The sequence below is a fragment of the Vulpes vulpes genome, chromosome 12 (assembly GCF_048418805.1).
Source record: "Vulpes vulpes isolate BD-2025 chromosome 12, VulVul3, whole genome shotgun sequence".
NCBI classification, from domain to species: Eukaryota; Metazoa; Chordata; class Mammalia; order Carnivora; family Canidae; genus Vulpes; species Vulpes vulpes.
Window position 1 is genome coordinate 144,895,958 of NC_132791.1, and position 21,189 is coordinate 144,917,146.

The following is a 21,189-nucleotide window of genomic DNA, read 5'->3' on the forward strand; positions in this document are numbered from 1 at the left end:
GTAGGGGTGAGGTGGAGAAAGCTCATAGTGACTACAGTGTGCTAGCATTACAACATTTTCTGTTGGCTAAAGATTGCTCAAAAGTAAGCAACTGGCACTTATACCTCTTCCTTCTTTGTTCCAGGTTTATTTTGATGTATGCCACAGTACTCTGCACACAGTATAATTCTGCTCTTACAACTACAATAGTTGGCTGTATTAAAGTGAGTTGAAAAAATACTTTTATCTTTTGGGTACCTGCTGTATTTGAAAATTGTTACTCTGAATCCTGCTGTGGCTTTTTAAACCCCATTATCCTTCTTTCCTCACAGATTATCTTGGTTTGACAGATTGTGGTGATGGTTTCTACAATGCTCTTTAAGAACTCAGGGCATAATCTCCACTTTCAGGCAGCTCGGCTTTGGGGAATTTGGGAAAAGGAGAATGGGTTACCTCAGTAGAGGAAGAGGAAGTAGGCTTGTTTCACAGGGTAGGTGGCTAGCTTGGTAGCAGTAGGCCTGTCCCTTTAACCCCCAGTGAAAACTGTTCTGTTCTCTGCCTTACTGCGTTCTGGTTGTTGTTCTGGCTGTCGTAGGGAAAGGATGCCTGCCAGAAGTTAATTAAGGGAGTTTTCCAGTGCATGAGGCAAACCTTAAATGGCTCACTTTTAAAAGCTGTGTCTGACATTTCCAGTGATGTCATTTCCTCCTGATCCATTTTATTTGAGGGAGGCTCATTTGTCTTCAGCCAGGAGAGCCAAGTTGACTTGAATATTAAGCTGAAGTTTGTGGCTTGAAGCCCAAGGCCTCTTTCATCTGACTTTGTGCTTCTGGTGCCTTAAGATCCAAGAAGCCACAGCATGCCTGATTTCCAAATGAATTAGCAGGGTAGGCTTGCTTTCTAAAAAAGGTAAGATAGAGAGGTAGGTCCTTAATCCTTTGGGAAAGAGAATGCTTGCTATGGGACTTCTTTTCTGATTCCCCATTTGTCAATAGTGAGGGAAGGGATTGCAGAATAGTTTTTACTGCCCTGCTGTTTACCTTTACACCTCCATGGAGTGGTGTACACCTGCCCTCACTTTGGAAACTAGATTTGGATTAAAGTTTCAGGTCTGTGACTTCAAGTCATGGAATTGGAGTGTTTGGTGTAAATAGAATGCTAAATTAAACTATAAGTAGTTGTGTGAATTCCCACGAAAGCTAAAGACAGTTAATCTACATTCAGGCCCGGGCTTGCTAACATAGTTTTAGCCCCTCAGGTGAGCTCTTAGCTCTGTTTTGGTTTTGTAAAGTAATGCTTCAAGAGCACAGTGAATGGCTTGAATCTTAAGAAAAAGAACAGCAAGAATGTGCGAGATAGGCCAGTTGTTAGCATTTTTTTTGCCAAAAAGGATCGTGCCTGAAAGTCAGTGTTTAATTTTAATAACCTATATGCATGTATTTTTTTTAAGATACCAAAGAAGATGCCTCTAAAAACAATGTTCACATTGGTAAACTCCCTTCCATCCTCTCTTTTCTTTTTAAAAAAGAGGAAAAGATGCTTACATGTGAGGTCGTCTTCTTCACTTTCCCCTCACAAGTCAGCAGTTACCTCAGTGGGAGGAAAAAGCATTCTTTTCTAAGGTTGTGAAACATTGCATTAGTGTTTTCTACCCCAGGTGTTTCTCTATTTAGATTTATAATGTCAGCCCATACCATAGGACCCAGGAAGTTGATAATCTGGTGACAATTCTTGGTTTAACTTTTGGAGGGATAGATTGGCAAGAGGTTAATGTCATTTCTTATTTCATATTTCCTAGTATACTCGTTTTCGGATTGGTGGGTTTTGTTGTCTATTTGATTTTGTATTTTAGGGGTAGGTATTTGGGCCATTGTGTGTGTGAGTTTATATGAATATTGAAAAAGCTCAGACCTGTGTAACAGCATATTGCCATTTTTCTTTGTAGAATATATTAATAACTTATATTGGAATGGTCTTTGGTGGAGATTATATTTTCACATGGACAAACTTCATTGGCTTAAATATCAGGTAAGTAAAAATATTTAACTGTAACCACTTTGACAAGTGGGATTTGGATACTTAAATAGTGTCACAGCAAGGGGCTATTTTATTGCAGATTTGTTCATTTATTAAACAATTACTGAGCACTTACAATATATTGTATATTTAATGTCTTCACATAATGCTTTTTAGGAAATGGGGATAAAATGGTTCCATATTTATGCACAGCATTTAGGAAATCTTTTCTGGAAGTTAAACCCCTTTTACTTTATTAGCCTTCAAGGAATAGTCTTTACTTGTTATGCTAGATGGCAGTACATGGTTCTCAGGAAAATACAGGGCTGAAGAAGAGCAGCTCTGTTAGAATTGCTTTATATGTGTCTTGACTGTGAACATATCCCTGGATTCATTTAGTCCAGACTTTATCAGTGATGACAGTGACTTGTATGAAGGATCCTTTTTAGTTCCAGAATTAATTTCATGGTTTTAAATACTGTCTGTATGCTTAAAAATTCTCAAATTTGTATTTGGGCCAGACTTCTGTCTTGAACTCCAGCTTGTATATCTTATATTCCACTTGACCTCTCTAGCTGACATATCCAGAACTGAACTTTTTTATTTCCTCCAAAGTGTGCTCTACTCACAGCCTGTAGATATCAGTTGCTACAGATGCTATCCTTCTAGCCTCTCAGTTAAAAAACCCTGGAGTCATCCTGGGCTCTTCAGTCTTCTACCCAGTGTCTGGTGCGTTAGCAAATTCTGTTGGTTCTGCCTTCAGAATAGATCCAGAAAAGAGTCAGTTCTCACCTTCTGCATTGCTTTGTCATCATCTAAGCCAACAATGTCTCTTTGTCTCTTGCCTAGATTACCACCTAGTCTTCTCCATTTGTATGGCTAACTCGTTTATGCCTCTGTGCTTTAGCTCAGATGTTACCTGCTGAGGGAAGTTTACCCTGACAACCTGAAATAAAATTACAGCCTGCTCTTCCCTTCCTGATACTGCCCAAACCCTCTTACTCTGCTTTTCTATTTGTCTTTTCCAGAGCTCTTAATCTCTTTTAATGTACTGTATAATTTGCTTATTTATATTATTGCTATTTTCTGTCTCTCCTGCTAGAATGTAAGTTCCATGGGGATGGGGATCTCTGTCTGTGTTGTTCACTCATTTCCCAAGCTCCTAGAATGAATCAGGCTACTGCTTCATAAGTGTTTGATGAATTCACTATGGATTGGTGAAAAAGCACTTTGGAAACTAAAAAGCTGTCTACTAGAATATGGGAGTGCCATTTTTTTGACTTACAGCAAGTTATATAACCTCTCTGGACTCTTATTTCTTCAAATGTAAACAAGTAATAATACCTGTTCTACCGTCTTTATGGATCAGTATGAGAATTTAATACTAATATTGGTAATAGGTTAATAACTCATTATTGTCTCTTCTCTGACATTGAATTTTGCAAGTATACTTTGTCTTTGAGAGGAAAAGTCATTTGTTATTTGTGGGGTAGGAGTTGGGGGGAGTGGGTGTAATATGTACCTAGGATCACATATTATAGAAGCTTGAAGATGAGTAGTTCAGCCTCAGACCTTGTTTGGTTGCGGTTCTGATGCTTGCTGTGTGACTTTGAGTGAGTTGTTTATCTCTCCTGAGCTTCAGTTTTCTTTTCTTTTTTTTTTTTTTTTTTTTTGAGCTTCAGTTTTCTTACATGTTGAAATGAAAATATCTGTATCTCTTTAGAGTTGTTAGAATGAAGTAATCTATTATAAAATACTAATTCACTGCTTGACAACTGTGCTAAGTATCAGTTTCTTTCATTAATGTTTGTGAGAAAGGGCTAGGATATAATGAGCAACCTGATGGAATAGTTTTGACTTTGGATGTGACTTACATTTCATTCACTTCTAAAAATTTGGATTAAAGAATCATATGACACCATATAGACCTGACTCAGAGATGCCTTGATTTTCTTTTTTGTTCCCTTCAAATAAATAACCTTACAGCCAAAATGAAGTAAAAGCTTCTGTTTGCATTTTCAGATCTCTGCAGTTCAAATCTCTTGTAAGATAACAAAGTTCTTATAAGAAAGCTTAGGTATCTTTTTTCATATTACAGGCTATTTAAAAAAAGTTTTAGGGGTGCCTAGGAAACTCAATTGGTTAAGCCTTTGGCTCAGGTCATGATCTCAGGGTCTTGGGATCAAGCCCCCTGCTCAGTGGGGAGTCTGCTTCTCCCTCTCCCTCACTACTCACTCATGTTCTCTTTCTCAAACAAATAAAATCTTAAGTAAAAAAACCCAGAACTTGTAAAGCATCTGAGTATGTTGGAATGTTACTCCATATGTCAATCTAACATATATCAAATCCATTATCTTGAAAATTCTTCCAGTAGAATTTCTTTTTGTGTCTCATGGTGCATTTTAGTTCTGGTTAAACAGTCTCATTTTGCTAACAAGTTTACTGGATAGTGATAATTATGATAATGACTGTCGTTGGTATTTATCCCTAGTTAGTATTTTTAATAATTTCTAATTGCTTTCACATTTTATTGTAATAAATGTTACATATCCTGTCTCTTTATCCTCTTTTATTATAAGGCTAGGGAGAATGATTGATGTACTTAACCAGCCAAGTTAGTTGCAGAGTTGGGATTAAAATCCAGTGAATTTTTGTTTGAATACTATTTCCATTACAGTGTGCTTTTCAGCTTTTGTAGAGGAAAGTATATGTTATCTAATTTTTTTCACTTTTTCTCTTTAGAAGGAAAATTACGGTTTTATTATTTATATTTTTTTTACTACTTCCAGTAGTTGGTAAGCAAACTCACAGGTTGTGAATGTTACTTTTTTTTTAATGTAAAAACCAAATTTAAAGTGGCTGTCATATTTCACTTGAATTGGAAATGGTGTCAGTACATCTTTGCCTGACTGCACTTAGAAGGAAATCACTAATTAAATCATATTCTTAAAAATTCTATAATTAGGGGTGCCTGGGTGGCTCAGTCAGTCAAACATCTGACTCTTGATTTCAGCTTAGGTCTTGATGTCAGGGTCAGGAGTTTGGGCCCAGTTTTGGGCCCCACTGTGGGCGTGGAACCGACTTAAAAAAAAGATTCTATGATTAGACCCAGATACATCTAGCTTACCTCTACCCTGCCTAGTTTCTTTGTTGTTTTAAGAAAAGTTTGAAAAGGGCAGCCCCGGTGGCTCAAGCGGTTTAGCGCCGCCTGCAGCCCAGGGTGTGATCCTGGAGACCTGGAATTGAGTCCCAAGGCGGGTTCCCTGCATGGAGCCTGCTTCTCCCTCTGCCTGTGTCTGCCTCTCTCTCTCTCTCTCTCTCTCTCTCTGTGTCATTCATGAATAAATAAATCTTAAAAAAAAAGAAAAAGGAAAAGTTTAAATAGCCTTGTCTCTATTGTGATTCAAGTGCAAGAAGCAGGAGGTTTGCACTGGTAGCTTACTCAGGCTTCATCCAAATTGATTCTGTGATTTAGGAGGCTTTTTTTTTTCCCCCCCCAGTAGGGCTCTGTTGAGAGCCTGGCTGTCTTCAACTCTTCTAAATGCCTTTTCCCAGTAGCCACTTACTGAGTGCTCACCACCCAAGCCCAAAAAGGCAACAAGCGAGAGTAGGGAATGATTAGTGAAGAGTGGTGACAAGAGCCTGCTTCTATATTTCCATCAGTTGGTGGACTTGGCCTGTGTCTTTGGCCTAAGTAATGTAGCCTTTCCAGATAATGACATCATCCTCATAACTTCCCAGGCTAGAATTCCTAGAATCTCTGGGACTCATCTTCATCTGTGATTCTTTTTTTCCTTCCATTTAAAAAAATGAATAGATGATTTAAATACAGTCAAATGCACCCCTTTAGTGTTCTGTGAGTTTTAACAAATGCATACAGTCATGTAACTACCACTACCACGTTCAAGATATGAAACAGTTGTATTGTCTCTAAAATCTTCCCATGTCCCTTTGCATTGAACCTCTCCCTCTCTGCTCAACCCGATAGAGATCCATTTTCTTTTCCTATAGTGTCTAGATGTCATAAAGTGGTAGCTTTTGGTCTGGCTTCTTTCACTATGTAACATACTGCATTTGAGATTCCTTGGCTATGTAACCTACTGCATTTGAGATTCCTTGTTGCATTCTGAGATTCTGTGTTGTTGTATGTATCAGTAGATTGTAACTTTTTATTGCAGAGTATATTCTGTTAGGGATATATCACAGTTTGTTCAGTTTGTTTATCCATTCACCAACTGAAAGATGTTTGGGTAGCTTCCAGTTTTTAGCTCTTTTGATTTAGCTGTTGTAACACTTGCTTAAAAGTTTGTGAACATAAATTTTCATTTCACTTGGGTAAATACCTAGGAGTGTAATTCCTGAGTTGTCTGGTAAGTGTATGTTTAACTTCATAAGGAATTGCCAAACTATTTTCAAAAATGTCTGTACCATTTTGCATATCCCTCAGCCACATATGATGCTTTATAACGGTTGCTCCACATCCCAGCCCTTGGTATTGTCAGTTTGTTTTTGTTTTTTAAATTCTAGACATTTTAATAGGTCTGTAGTGGTATCTCATTGTTTTGTTTTGTAAAGATTTATTTATTTGAGAAAGAGAGAGAGTGGTGGGGGGTGAAGGATAGAGGGAGAGAGAAAGAGAAAAACGTAAGCCGACTGTGCACTCAGCGTGGAGCCCAGCGTGGGGCTTGATCTCAGGAGCCTGAGATCATGACCTGAGCCGAAACCAAGAGTTGGATGCTTAACTGAGCCACCCAGGTGCCGCTCATTGTGGTTTTACTTTCTGTAATGATTCATGCTTATATGCCATCTGTATATATTCTTTGGTAAAATGGCTTTTCAAATATTTTGCCCATTTTTTAAAAATTGGGTTATTTAAGTTTTTTTTTTTTTTAAGATTTTATTTTTAAGTATTCGCTGCACCCAATATGGGGCTCAGACTTGCAACTCCAAGATTAAGAAGCTTATGCTCTACCGACTGACCCAGCCAGGCACCCCTTATTTTTTTTTTTAATTTTATTTCGTTTTCTAAAGTTTTAAGAGTCCTTTGTCAGATATGTGACTTACAATTATTATTTCCCAGTCTTTGGCTTGTCTTTTCATTTTCTTAATACTCTTTTTTGAAGAGCACAATTTTTAAGGCTACTTTATCAGTTTTTCTTCTGTGAGCTCTGCTTTCAGTGCTAGGTATCTAAGAAATCTTTACTTAGCCCAAAGTTACAAAGGTTTTCTCTGATGTGTTCTTCCAGTTTTACAGTTTTATTCTACAATTAGGTATATAGCCCATTTTGGGATTAATTTTTATATATTGTATAAGATTGGAATGAAAAGTTCTTTTTGGTGTGTGTGTGTTCAGTATAGATATCCAGTTGTTCCAGTACCTTGCCTAGTTCTTTTTTTTTTTTTCCTTGCCTAGTTCTTTGTAATACTCTTTTGTTTTTTAATGTCACTATTTTATAAATGAGGAGGCTGAGCCTAGAAAAGTCAAGTAAGCTGAGTGCATTCTGAAGCATGTGTCTGTATGCCAGGCATTATGTTCTAGAGAGACATGGTGCATTCCCCTTTAGGTCTACCAAGGTCACACGATTAGTAACTCATGTCACAAGGATTTTAACCCAGACAGGTTGTATTTCAGAGTCCCAAGTTCTCCTTCCTTAATGCATTATCATTCAGCAAATGACTGAGTAACTACAATGTAGCCTAGTATTGTGTATGTATCCATTTGCCATTTTAGATTGTTGGATATTTGAGGGCAGAAATCACTTGTCTTATTTACAGTTGTGCCAATATTTATCAGCGTCTGGCCCATAATAAGCATTCAGCTAGTAATAATAACAAATTATTAGCCAATATTTTTTATGTGTTACTTGTACTGGGCATTGTCCTGAGTATTTTATACTTAATCTCTGTAGCAGCCCTGTGAAATAGATGCTGTGGAATATTCCATTTCCCAGAGATCCTTAAAAAAACTTGCCCCATCATAGCCAGCTGATAAGTATTCAATTCATGATTTGCCTTCCAAGTCTTTATTCTTAATCACAGTCTGGTAAGTAGTGGATAGATGAATGGATTAATTTTATTTTCATCTCCCTTCATGACATGACATCATACTGGTTACATATTCTTAAGTCAGCCCCCTTTAGTATCACAAAACTCATTTTACTGTAGCTTCTGTTCTGAGGCACACAAGGGTCTACACAGTCTCTGAGATGGGACGTGGTGCACCTCAGAATAGCTTCAAAGTTGGTTCCTGAGGCCTTTTGTCTAACTACCTCTGTTCAGCACCTGAATCTATTCCCTCATTTTGGACTTCTTTGCCTATTTCCTTAGAAAACGTAAGTTGCTTCTGATTTTCAGACTGCTTTTCCTGCTGCATAATTCCATCCTGGTAGACTCTATTCTGGTTCCAGACTTCTCCTGAAGGACATAAGCTTTTTCTTGGCTGAGTGATTCTCTGATTTGGAGAGCGAGAAGGACATATTTTGAATTACCAGTTAGCTGCTGCTGATGTAATATCCACTAGGCTATTTATAGAGTTATATAACTGGTATCGGTGTCACTAGAGTAACTTAGACTTTCGAATAGAATCTAGGGAGGTTGGCTAGCTGCTGGTTATATCATAATTCCTGACAGAAGAGCAGTGAAATGAAATACAGCAAAAATTGTGTTCTATTACAGGACTGCCTCAAGCTATTTGTAATTCACCTTTCGCAGCCTGTTTTCTTGCTCTCAGTTTCTGAACTTGAGAGTTGTCTGTCTTAATTTTGCCACTAAACTTCTCTGACTCATCCTGTGGGAGTTCTGTGGAAACTGCCATGTGCTCAGTAGGTCTAGTTATTTTGCGGGAGACTTAAGACATTGGAAGGAATTTCCTGCAGGTGTGGAAGGAACCATAAAATATATTATCCTTTTAGTTCTGATAGGAGGCCTCTAACCACATTTTAAGGTTTTTTAAGAGGCAGAGAAAGAGGCAAAGAAAAAGTATAGCCAATGATGGATGTGCTGAAGATAGTTTGGACTCAGCCCCAAGTTGAGGGAACAGTATCAAAGATATCAAGAAAGCAAAACAAACAAATAAAAAACCTCTCTCTGAATAGCTAAGAAAATCCCCCCTTCCAAAAAACTAACATTAAACAGTAAGAGTGGGCAGAAAACAAGTTTTAAGGCTTATGATTTTGTTTTTCAGTAACCTTTTTCTAGAGTGGGCAGAAAACAAGTTTTAAGGCTTATGATTTTGTTTTTCAGTAACACTTTTTCAGAGTGTTTAAAAACAACAGCAACAATAATAACAAACTTATCTGGGCCTCTCCAGAATTCTGATCTTAGAACATTTGCCTGATTCATATCAGTTAATAATAATAAAGCAAAAAATATCCTTGTCATGGCCCATGAGTTCCAAAAACATCACAACAGGATTTGGGAGCTATTTATTTATTTATTTATTTATTTTCTAAATTTACTCCTGGGTGAATTCCTAAAACTCTTGGGCAGATGGAATAGTTCTCATCCTGGCCAGACAGACAGATCTTTGACAAAGGTACTTCTATTTTTAAAGTATGTGCACAGACCACACTTACCCTAGTGTAGAAGGGACATAAATACATGGTGGAAAGGCAACAGATAGGGAGTTAATGTTGAGTACGATGTGCATGACATCACCTTTACAGTGCCGGCTCGTTCAGTCATCTCGAGTTCACGTGACACTGAAGTTGAGAGTCAGGTAAAGTAATTTGTCCAACGGCACATAGCTGCCCTAGTGAGAAGTGGAACTGTGATCTAACCCTGATCTGACTAGAAAAATCTGCCCCTTGATTTAGCCATGCAAGGGCACATGGGATAAGAGATTAAGTGGCCCCTCTTTGTTTTGAACATTCCCAGAGCCACCTTGTTTACCTCCTCTTTTACCACTGATTTGTCTTTATTCTCCTATCTCCTTTGGTAGGCAAAGTAAGAATCAGAATAATTGAACCCATTCTGTGCATATGTTAGTGAAAGTGATGACTTAGTGTATGCAAAGCCAGAGACTAATTTTTATGTTCAGGGGATTTGTAATTAAGCTGGGGAGTATGGTTAATACCTGGCAAACATTGTTTTAGGCAATGGGAATAGAGCTGCTATCAAAACTGATCATGATCCTTGCCCTTCATGGAGTTCTCCTTCTAGTAGAGGAGACAGAAAAATGAATGAAGATAAATGAGTGAAATATTTGCTGGTGAATGTTAGCTGTGATGATAAATAGTATGGAGAAAAATAAAGCAAGGAAGGGGAATAAGTATTTTAGGGGGTGGGGACATTGACTGAGAAGATTTCATTTTGTGTAAATACCTAAAAAATGGAGGGAATGAGCCACATCAGTTTCTTGAAGGAAGAGCAATTGAAAAGAGCCTGAAGTGGGGGTGTGCCTAGGTGTGTTCAGGGAACAAGTGAGGCCAGGTTGGTGGGATGATATGAGATGGGGCTGTGCAGGTAATGGGGTGGAGTAACAGAGTGGGGGCTACATTTAAGAGCGGGGAAGATGTTGGAGGATTTTGTATAAAGGAGTGACATGATCTGATTTAGCTTTAACGGGATTACTTTGCCCACTGTGTTGACACTTAGGCAGAAGGAGGAGGGAAAGTATAAAATGATGAAGTTAACAGTAATGGCTTTCATTCATGTAGGAATCATAAAGCATTTATTATAACATTAGGCATTTATATGGTCTTAACAGCAGCAATGATGAGGCACTTCTCTACATTCTCTTGAGAGCTTTCCACAGCTGTCATCACAAGAGTGTCACAAAGTAGCTGTCCAGACTGGAACGTGTCATAAGGCAGGGGTTGTCTGCATGGGAAACTGCATAGAGGAAAGGCTACTTATGTGAGTTCTTGAGCAGTAGGTAGGATTTGAGGTGGAAATAGAAGGGAAATAGGTATTCCATTGAATTCTGCATGGGCAAAACACGGAGCCAGTGCAGGTGTTGGATAGGAGACTGGGAGGATCGGCAGCAGGTACTCTGGGATGGCTGGAGTAAGGGATTCCACAAGAGTAGTGCTGGAGAAGTAGGCTGGCCTTGAGTGTGTGGTGCCTCGAGTATCTCATAACACAGGAAGGAGAAATACCCAACTTGGAAGATGCTATGAGGGTTACTGCTAAACTGCAGATCATAGAGGTTGGGTCAAGGCTTGCTCACTGAGTACAATTAAGGCCTCTTTGGGATGACCAAAGACAAAGGACTTACTATACCTAGGACTCCTTGATTTTCTGGGTGAGTGGATGTGCAGCCATGAAGAGGAGGAAGAGCAGCAATTGGCAAAACCTGTTTCTTCTGTTTGCTTTTTAGCAATATTAGCTCCTGGTGCACTTTGGCGTTTTGATTGTTATCCCTATTGGATGTCTACTGTATGCTAACCTTTTGAAATGGTCTATTGTCCTATTATATAATGAAGTATAGAATTTAAATTATAAAATTATATAGTTTTATATAGCCTCTTGTTATATAAATTACATAATTTAATTCTCCCTTCAGTCCTCAAAGAATGGTATTCTAATTGCCATTTCACAGATGGGCTTATTTCACAGAGCTGAGGCTCTGAGAGATTAACTTGTCCACCATCATAGACCTTTGTGAATGTCAGCATCAACAGTCAACCCCATAACACCTCTGTGCTTCTCTCTGTTCAGATTGGAAAGCTCTGGAAAGTGATATATACAGAGGCAACATGGCTCTGCTTTATTTGGCTGGTGAGAAAGAGGAGAGAAGGCTTCCCAGTGGGCGCTATATGGGGAGTTAAGATGGGGTATCGGAAGAATGTAGCCAGAGGTCCCATTGCAATTATTTGGGAGGAATTACTGTATTTTAGGAAATAGCAGTAAAAGTCAAACTACCCTGGGTCATAGGTTTGGTATAGGTTGACATATTGTACAGGTGGAATACACAGAAGACAGAATCTAATCTGAAAGGCAGAGCTGCCCGGCTAGATGAGCAGATGTGTCAGATGCAAGTTTGAGATGGAGATAGACTGGACCTTAAGGCTCTTGCTCCCTGACCATGGAGTTGCTATATGGAAGGCATTTCTAGCATATATTTGTAGAACAGATAGCTAATTGTCTGACGCTGGTAAATATGTACAGGTCTAGGACATGTAGATTATGTCTGCATGGTTTGGGAAGATGAGAAGTAGTCAGAGCAGATGAAGTGGCACCAATCAGCACCTTTCCAGCCAGTCTTGCAGTATTCTAACTAGACCGTGTCTGTGGTTCACTGGAGCCTCATCTTTCTCTTCTATTTATCTCCCAGCTTTGTCTGTCACAGTGGGTTTAGTGAATTCATAGTTGGTAGCACTGTGATCTGAATATTAGGCAGGTGGAAAATTGCTTGAGATTTAAAAAAATGAGTATTTAGGATGGTCAAATATGTAAATAAATCCATAGTATCAGAAGTCATCATCTTTAATGTGAATATTTATGGAGCCAATAGATTGAGAATTTTTTTTGGTTTGAAGTTGTAGAAGATCCTAATTCCAAACCATTTGGTAATGATGTGTCAGGATTCATTTAGACTGCCCCACCCTGAGTCTGGGATTTTTCCCTTTGTTTTCTCCAGCCTCCTCTTCCCCTCCTCAAAGCTTACCCTCATTACCAAAACTACCAGGATGCAATTTATATTCCTTTCCTTTTTTTTTTTTTTAAGATTATTTATTTATTTATTCATAGAGACACAGAGAGAGAGAGAGGCAGAGACACAGGCAGAGGGAGAAGCAGGCTCCATGCAGAGAGCCTGACGTGGGACTCGATCCAGGGTCTCCAGGATCATGCACTAGGCTGCAGGTGGTGCTAAACTGCTGCGCCACCGGGGCTGCCTTATATTCCTTTCCAAAGCATCAACTTACTACTGCTTGGCACACAGGATCATTGTTGATGGATTCTCTTCAGGTGATTTGGGAATGGCCATTTCTGAAAATGTGTGAATATTTGATCATGTTAAAGTCAGGAATAAAGATGAAATGAAAAATCTTTTATTATTACCTCATGTTGGAACTTGTAAGAATTTGAAAAGTCTGTGCTCTTTAATCCCCAGAGTTTAGAACAGCAGTCTCTGTGGTTTGGTTTTGCCCTGGTTCAAACAACCTTGTGGCAACAATGTGCCCTCCTCTTGCATCAGGTGAAGTCTATGTACTATACCACCCTGCCTTTGCTAACAGTGCATCTCCCCTCTAGTCTGTGCGTAGCAAGGCTGACGGGGAGGGGCGGAGAAGGGAATTTATATTTCCTGATTGTTTACCATGTGCCAGGATCAGGTTCTTCATGCATTATCTCATTTATAGATAGTATTATTTTATTAATACAGAAATAGAATCTCAGAAATTAATAGATTTGTGAAGGGGCATAGAGCTAGCAGTATATTCAGGTTTTGAACCAAGATCTAACTCCACAAAGTCCATGTTTTTTCATTACTCACTATGCTAAGGATGTAGGATCACCATAAGGATGAGGCCTGAAAGAAATTCTGGAGTATTCTTTGTCTTCTTCAATCCTACACTGCTCTACTATTTCTATCCAGGTGAAATCAGCTTAGTACAAACATCAGATTGTCTTGACAGGAAAAATAAAGCATTGTTATGCTTAAGGTTGTTGTGGGAGGAGGAACCTAGGGGACAGAATGAAAGAAAGGAAGGAGCAATCTTTCTGCTTGGTTGTGAGGTGGGGTGGGGTTGGAGGCAAAGGGAAATGGACTCTCATGAACATGTAAACCTCAAAGAATTTTTAGCTTCCAGTCAGGAAGGCTCCAGTAAGCCATTTCCTTGGATCCTGGCCCAGTTACCAGGGAAATCATCTACTTGATGCACTAGAAAACCAGAAGAGTTTCTAGAAAAGTCTGAGAGATCAGGTTCTCTAAAAAGAAAGAAAAAAAGAAGAAGAAATGGGGAAAAAAACTACCAAATGAAGGAGAAGATGAAGGATATGAAACTGGCACAAAGATTGGGTTTGTAAGGCTGCTTTGTTTGAATGGACCGTCACAGATATTGGCCCAGCAGTTATTTATCATACTTCCATATAGTGTCAGGCCAGTGCAAAGGACTTTGTAGAGCTAAGAGTAAGGTCTTAGAGATTTATAGGCTGATTGGAGCAGAATAAGGACCAATATCTCTAACATCAAATGGAGCAGGGGCCATAAGGGAGGAAGTTGTTTCAGTGGAGAAAATCAGATTGACATGGATTTTATTTTATTCTGATCCATTATTAGGATACTTTATGGCCCTGAGCAAGTTGTGACTCTGGAACTCGGTTTCTTCATCTTCAAAATGAAGGGATATTGTACTTTGCAGGAACCTTGCAATGGCAGATGTATGTTAAATGCTCGACGTAGTAGACTTTAGTAAATGGTCACAATTTGAAGATTAAGTGCTGTGACTGCCTGATTTTGCTTCCTTATTTGCAGGAGCTAGGCATCTCTTACCCTGCTGCAGCTGGTGTGGAGCTGGGAACCCCAAATCCTAGAGGAGAATAGAACTAATTTCAAATAAGCAGCAAGTTCATGAATCGAGGGTGGTCAGGCAAAAGGTGGAAGGCCAAATCCAGGACAGGAAGGTCTGAAAGCAGATTCTGGGCCAAAATGCCCACTGGAGACTCAAGAGAGTCATAGGTGTCAGACTTAGCCAAAGAGCATGTCAAAACAGTCTAGTCTCTGTGAGCTCCCCCAGCTTATTTGTAGTTAGTGACTGGTGCAACGGGGCTATGTGTGTATCCTCTGTGGGTTCGAGGTAGCCACAGAAATTAGACAAGTATAATCACTACCTCTCCTTCCCCCTCCACGCGTACCCTCCCGGTGGTAAGTGTGGTAGACAAGTGAGGGGTACCAGAAACCAGCTCAGAGACCGATGGCTCAGGTGATAGGTTCTCCACTGTGAACTTGATTCTAGTCAGAGAGAAACCTGCTCTGTGACTCCCCCAGGGTTTGCATGTTTACTTAGTACTTGGGATGTTTTTCATTCTTATTAAAAATTACATCTCTTTGTCTTGAATTATTATTTTTGAAAATACAGAAAATAGAAAAAATCACTTGTGATCTCACCATCTAGATGTAACCATTAATAGTCTTATATTCTCTGTAGACTTTATTCTGATGTATATCAATGTACATATTCATGTTTATTTAAATAAAATGGGATTAGACAATACTTCATGTTTTGTGAGATTATTTTTTTCATTTAAGATGTCATTGCTGTTTTCATTTTATATGATTTCATGAGATACATATATTTTATTGTATGAACTTACGTAATTCACTCTTGGGACATTTACCGTTTATCTAGTTTTATGCTATAAAGTTTGTGGTAAACTCTTTTTTGATAAATCTGTGAAGACATACGCAATTCTCCCATGAAGTAGATTGCTAGGTCAGAAGATAAGCAGAATTCTAAGGTTTTTGATTTCAATAAGTCATATTCCTGAAAGGTGGTAGAAAATTGGCAGTCCTGCTGGCAGGTATGTGCAAACATTCATTTCCTCAAAGTATCAACAACAGTGGATGATATCCATGATGAGGGAGCATCTCTTGTAGATGAAGACACTGTGTCTGTTTTAATTTTGTGTGCTGTTGACTTAGGAAAGTGACTCCAGTCCTCAACACCAGTCTCCCATACATTTACTGTTCCTTCCTTTCCTCCCTGATGGTGGTTTTCTGTTTTGCAGCATTGCCGGGAGCCTGGTGTATTCCTACATCACTTTCTCTGAAGAGCAGCTGAGCAAACAGTCAGAGGCCAGTAACAAGCTGGACATTAAGGGAAAAGGAGCAGTATGACCAGAGAATTGTTTCGACCACATAGGCCCAAGTTTTTGATCAACCGAGAACACTGGCAATTCTTATACAGACACTGAGGTGTCTTGAGTATGGAGAAAATACCATTCCTTTGCACTTGTACAATCTAAGGATTGATTGCTGCCTTTTAAAATTTTATGAGAGAAACTTATAATTGTCTCTATTTTAAATATGCCATTGGAATTAATTTATATCAAACTGGAAAATGTACTGGGCTTTTTAATTTATTTCTTTTATGCCGACACTGAAACATCGGTGTTTTGAAGATATTTTATTCCATAGTTTGATATCCAGGTGTCCTTTAGAGCTGCATATATACAGTGCTTCGACTAGGGCCTCCTCATTCAAACGTTGCTGCATAGAGAGGCAGTTTAGCCTTCCTTCTCCTGGAAATGCAGCCAAGTATCTTAAATTTCTCCTTTTTGAATTTTTCTTACCATTAGCATTTTCTTCATCATGGTATCATCACTGCATTTGCTAAAGATGACAACTTTGGCACTAAAAAAATACGTGGGCTTTGAAGTTGTATTGATTTCTATGTTGGCTTCCCTGAGAAATCATGGGATGGGCACAGTGCATTCTTTGAAATTATGCTATTCCCTCTTTGTTGTGTAGGATGGGGATAATGAAGGGATGGAGGAAGTAGGCCTTTTACTCATTTATTCATCTATGTGATTCATTCATTCAACTAAAATGTACTGGGTATGTAATATGTACCTGGCATTATGCTAAGTGCTGAGGGTACAGAGATGCTTTTGGAAGTAGTTGAATGATCTCACCCCTGCTATTGTGACTGAGAGTCAAGAGAGAAAACTTAACTTTATGATCCATTCAGAAGATGCTGTGACTCTGAACAAGTCGCAGAAGCTTTTTTTTAGCTCTTAGAAACAAACTGTGATTCTGTAAATGGGTTTAGAAGTACCTGCCCCTACCTACCCCACAATGGTGAAACCAGGTGCTACGATATGGGAGGACATGCATGTGAAGAGCTGCATTCTGTTTATTTAAAAATTTTTTTGTTTTCCTTTTTAAAATAAACTCTATACCCAATGTGAGGCTTGAATGCATACCCCAAGATCAAGAGTTGCATGAAAACTGCATTTTGTAAAACATGCAGCTCAGCCCTTCTTCTCTAAGTGAAAATGACAGGCAAGCAAGGTGGCCACCATCTCTTTCCTGTGCTTCCCTTTGGTTGCTTTCTTTTTACTCCTCTGAATTAATACAACTAAGTCTTACAATCCTGAATGTATTGCTTGGGGCGGGCGGGGGGAAGACTTTTTAGATGTGTCTGTATTGTCAAGGCTTGGTCTTTGTCTGGCAGTGTCAGTGTTAGAGCCATATCATCCTTTTCCATAATTGGCATGAGCATACCTGTCTCCTCCGGGTACTCTTGCCTACTTTCTGTGTTCCTTGGGCATGGCAGCTTCTCTTTTGCTGCATCCTGCGAGAGCAGCTGTGAATGGGCATTGTCTACATTGCCTCTTTGGGCAGGAAGGGGCTTCACTCATCACAGCCCAGTGATTTGGCACAGAGATATCCATGAACTTTGAGTATGAGTTTGCACAGGCCAGCTGTGCAGTCAGTGTAGAAGAGGCTGGGTACTTTTGCACTGGTACACACTAACTTCTACTTACTGGGGTTGGAATCCACCACAGGGCTCTATTGCTCCAAACAATATTTTGGTGGCTTAACAGGAGGCCTGGAAGGTTTTGATTTCTTTTTGCTTTCAAAAAATTATATTGAGGTCATTTTCATATTCATGTGTTTCCTTTATTTGCGTTTGTCTTTACTAAAGCCTGGCCAGTGGTATTGGGTCCCTAGAATTAGCCTCAAGGCCAGCTTCCAAGCCCAAAGCTCCCAAGGCTCCCTTTTTTCAAGGTCCTCTGACCTGAGAAAATTCCAGAGGGGGGAGTAGGATATTATCTTATGTAAGATGATTTTTCTTGTCTCTTTTACCAATGGGAAAACAAGACTCAGAGGAAGTCAGTGGCTTGCTAAGAAGTAAAAATTCATGTTTTTTCTGTTGAACTATGCTGCCACTGATTAACTGCCCCTTTTCTCCGAGAAGGTCAGGAAATGGGGACGCTGGCTGATTTATCTTGAGCTCTGTCAAGGTGGCAAGTACTTGGTTGAATCTGGAGTAAAAGAGGAATAAATAGGCTTTGCAGATTAGGAGATAGGAGAGCTTCTGTCTAGATTCCAGGCTGGCCTCAGCTGATTCTGGCTGTGAATGTTGCTTGCCACTGCCAAAACCTGTGATCCAGGTTTTGCCTGGATGAGGTGGAAAGGCATCGTGAGAGTTACTGTTAGTGGTTTTGTTCCTTCTTTTGTCAAGCCACATGGAGGGAAGTTTGACTTTAGAAATAATTTGTGTTGTAGAATTTCTCATCATGAAAGGCCTTTGGATGTGTCTAGAGCTGTTTGGCTAGAACCCCGAAAGGGATTGAACTGTTTCTCCAGGTTCAGGTTCCTTGAAGATCTATCTGTCCTCTCTCTAGGTTCGAGAAAACCACGTGTAATTACAGCCTCGCTAAATGCACATGACCTTAGGGCCCGCCACCTGTCCTCGACTTTCTGACTGGCAAGTTGCAGCTTCTGCCCGCCCCGTCTGTGTTCTGATTGCTAGTTGCCCCCTTTGACTACCACCACGTCAAGATAAAAGAAAGCAGCCTGGGGAAGCCAGAGACTGAGTAGACTGGCCAGCCAATTTTGGAGTTTTTCAGTTAGGCTTGGTTATAGTGAGCTGGAGGTTTACCTGGTACTCTGACCTCACCCAGAATGTCAGGATTTTGCCCCAAGGTTGATAACTTACAAGGCAAAAATGCTGTGACCTACTAACTACCTCCTGGGAGAAAGAGAGGCAGCTTCACAGTTAAATCCTTAGTTTGCCCTTTGAGACAGATGCGCTGTGGTGAGAATTTTGAAAACCAGATTCTGACTAGTGGCTCCTCTTCTTGAGTTAATGACCTCAAAGCCCTCTTTGGCCATTCTGCTTTTATTCCATGCCAGATTGATTCATATAACCCTGACTGACCACACTGCACATTGCCGATGTGTCCAGTGATTTTTTAATTGCTTCATATGGCTGTTGACTTTATAAGTCTCTCATTTGTAGGACCCAGCATGTAGGTCTAAAAAAAACCGTGCATCTACAACTTTTCTGTAGTCCTGTTGCATCAACAATCCATGGAAAGTTCAGGTCAATTACGCTGAGGTTCTTCACAGAAAGACTATCAGAGTTTCATATTTGACTGGTTTGGAGCAGTGCCCAGGATTTTGGACCTGCTTTCATTATTATGGTCTTATCAGTGAACAGAGATTTATTGAGCATCTTTTTTATGCTAAGCTCTGGGGAAACCACCATGAATAGTTCTTGCTCTCAAGGAATGTGTGATTCTTTAGCCAGACCCATAAGACCTATATCAAGAGAAGGGAGATGAAAGGAGTCAGTGATCTGAAAGTAAGAGCTGTCAGCAGTTACCACGGATTAGGGATGTGCCACCCACCGTAGAGCTGAAGCACTTTTTTCTAATCTAAAAGGACTTTTATTGCTCCTGCTATTCTTCTAGCTCTAAGGGAAGTGCAGGGCTGATAAGAGTTCTGTGAATAGCCTGAGTTCCTCCTTCCTGTATTTCACATATGCTTTTCTTCTCTATAACTACATAATACAGGAGTCACCCCCACAGCCTCAGTTTCCCTTTCCTTGGTTTCAGTTGTCTGTAGTCAACCAAGGTCTGGAGGCAGATGATCCTCCTTCTGACATATCATCAGAAGGTCAGTAGTAGCTTAATGCTATGTCACAATGCCTGTGTCATTTGCCTTGTTTCATCTCATCACATAGACATTTTATCACCTTACATCATCACAGGGGTGAGTACAGTCCAATAAGATACTTGGAGAGAGACCACCTTCATGTGGCTTTTATTACAGAATATTATAATTTTTCTATTTTATTGATAGTTGTTAATCTCTTACTATGCCTAATTTATAAATTAAACTTTATTATATTTATGTATAGGAAAAAGCACGTATAGGTTTGGTACTGTCTATGGTTTCAGGCATCCATTAGGGGTCTTGGAACCAATCCCCTGCAGATGAAGGGGGGGAGGGGACTTCTGTTATCAGTTCCTCCTTATGAAGGAAGCTGTAATTGATTTTTCCCTCCTTGAGGGCAAAACAGTAATTTTCACAATAAATGAGATAATGGATGTGAAACTACTCAGCACAATGCCTAGTACATATTAGGCACCCAGCAAATGTTATTACTGTTATTTCATGGTGAGACTGTAGGCAAACTAGATTCTTAATCTGTGTTCCTTAAATACTAGAGGCTGGGCAGTGGGTGTATTTCTTGAAAAATGTGACTCTGTACTTTGTTGCCTCTGGAATGCTTAAATAATAGTTGTCTTAAAAAAAAAAAAAACCTGCTGGATATAATTGTGCCCGTTATGTGATACAGGTGATTCCACCTGTTTTTAAAAAAGAACGAAGTCACTTACATTTTGGTGGTGAATTTCAAAAAAGAAAAAAGTACTTTCTATATTCACCTCAGAATGGTGACAGAGTTACACTTTCCCGGTTTGTCTTCTTAAGGTGTGAAGCCCTCTCCAGGCTCTATAAGCCAGACATTCCTTCTTCCCTCTTCCAAGTTAAACGCATTCGCTTGGTGCTGCCTCCTGAGTCCACGCCTCTCTGCCTCCCTCGGGAGTGCGTGTTTGGGAGCCTCGGGCACCATCACTGTGTTCTGAACCTGTCTCCTAGGTCTTATGTGAGGGTGCCACTTCATGATGGTAAGAAAAGACATTCACTGGAGGGTTTTTTTAAGCTTTCTTTTTTGAATTACTTTTTAAAAAGAAATCTACTGGTTAGATTTTTTGTCTCACAAAAAATGTTTTTAGAGATTATTTTGTTCATAAATATTTCTTTCTCATGCTGATGATCAACTGATTTTTGTCTACAAATGTTGGCCTATCACAGTATTTTTTCAATACAGATCCTATTTACCAAATGACCATTTTAGTGTTTTTAAACCATACTAAGGATTGAAATATGTAAATCAGGTGACATAAACATGAAAATTATGTGCCTAAATATTTTTGTAAAGATGTCAAATAAATACTTTTTTCCTGAACACATGTATTAAAATTCCTTTCTTTCTTTTTTTTTTTCTTCCTCCTTTCTAAGTGCATACCAAGAGCCATAAGTCTGCCCACACTTAAGCATCTAATTGGTTGGTTGGAACCCTGTAATAAACAGTTGGCCATCGTGATAGTGTGAGTTGTTAATAGAAATTTATATTTGGTCTTTGTCCCTGTTCCTGGCACATAGCTCCTAAAACTCTTGTTCTTTATAACAAGAGATATTCCTCTAGCTCTTACATCTGTTTTTGCTCCCAG

The 21,189-nt window shown here is 39.4% G+C and overlaps 1 protein-coding gene across 2 annotated transcripts in view; it reads left to right on the forward strand.

Annotated features, from left to right (window-relative positions):
- SLC35D1 (solute carrier family 35 member D1) overlaps positions 1-20,924 on the forward strand; it is a 46,043-nt gene extending 25,119 nt beyond the window's left edge. The window contains exons 10-12 of one of the 2 annotated variants that reach the window (XM_025983197.2): positions 125-203; positions 1,925-2,007; positions 14,219-15,152. In XM_025983197.2, coding sequence (XP_025838982.1) covers positions 125-203; positions 1,925-2,007; positions 14,219-14,351 — 295 coding nt within the window. In that variant the 3' untranslated portion in view covers positions 14,352-15,152. Of the gene's footprint in view, positions 1-124; positions 204-1,924; positions 2,008-14,218; positions 15,153-15,666 lie in introns of those variants that run through there. The other variant, XM_025983198.2, reaches the window with a different exon arrangement.
- The last annotated feature ends 265 nt before the right edge of the window (positions 20,925-21,189 follow it).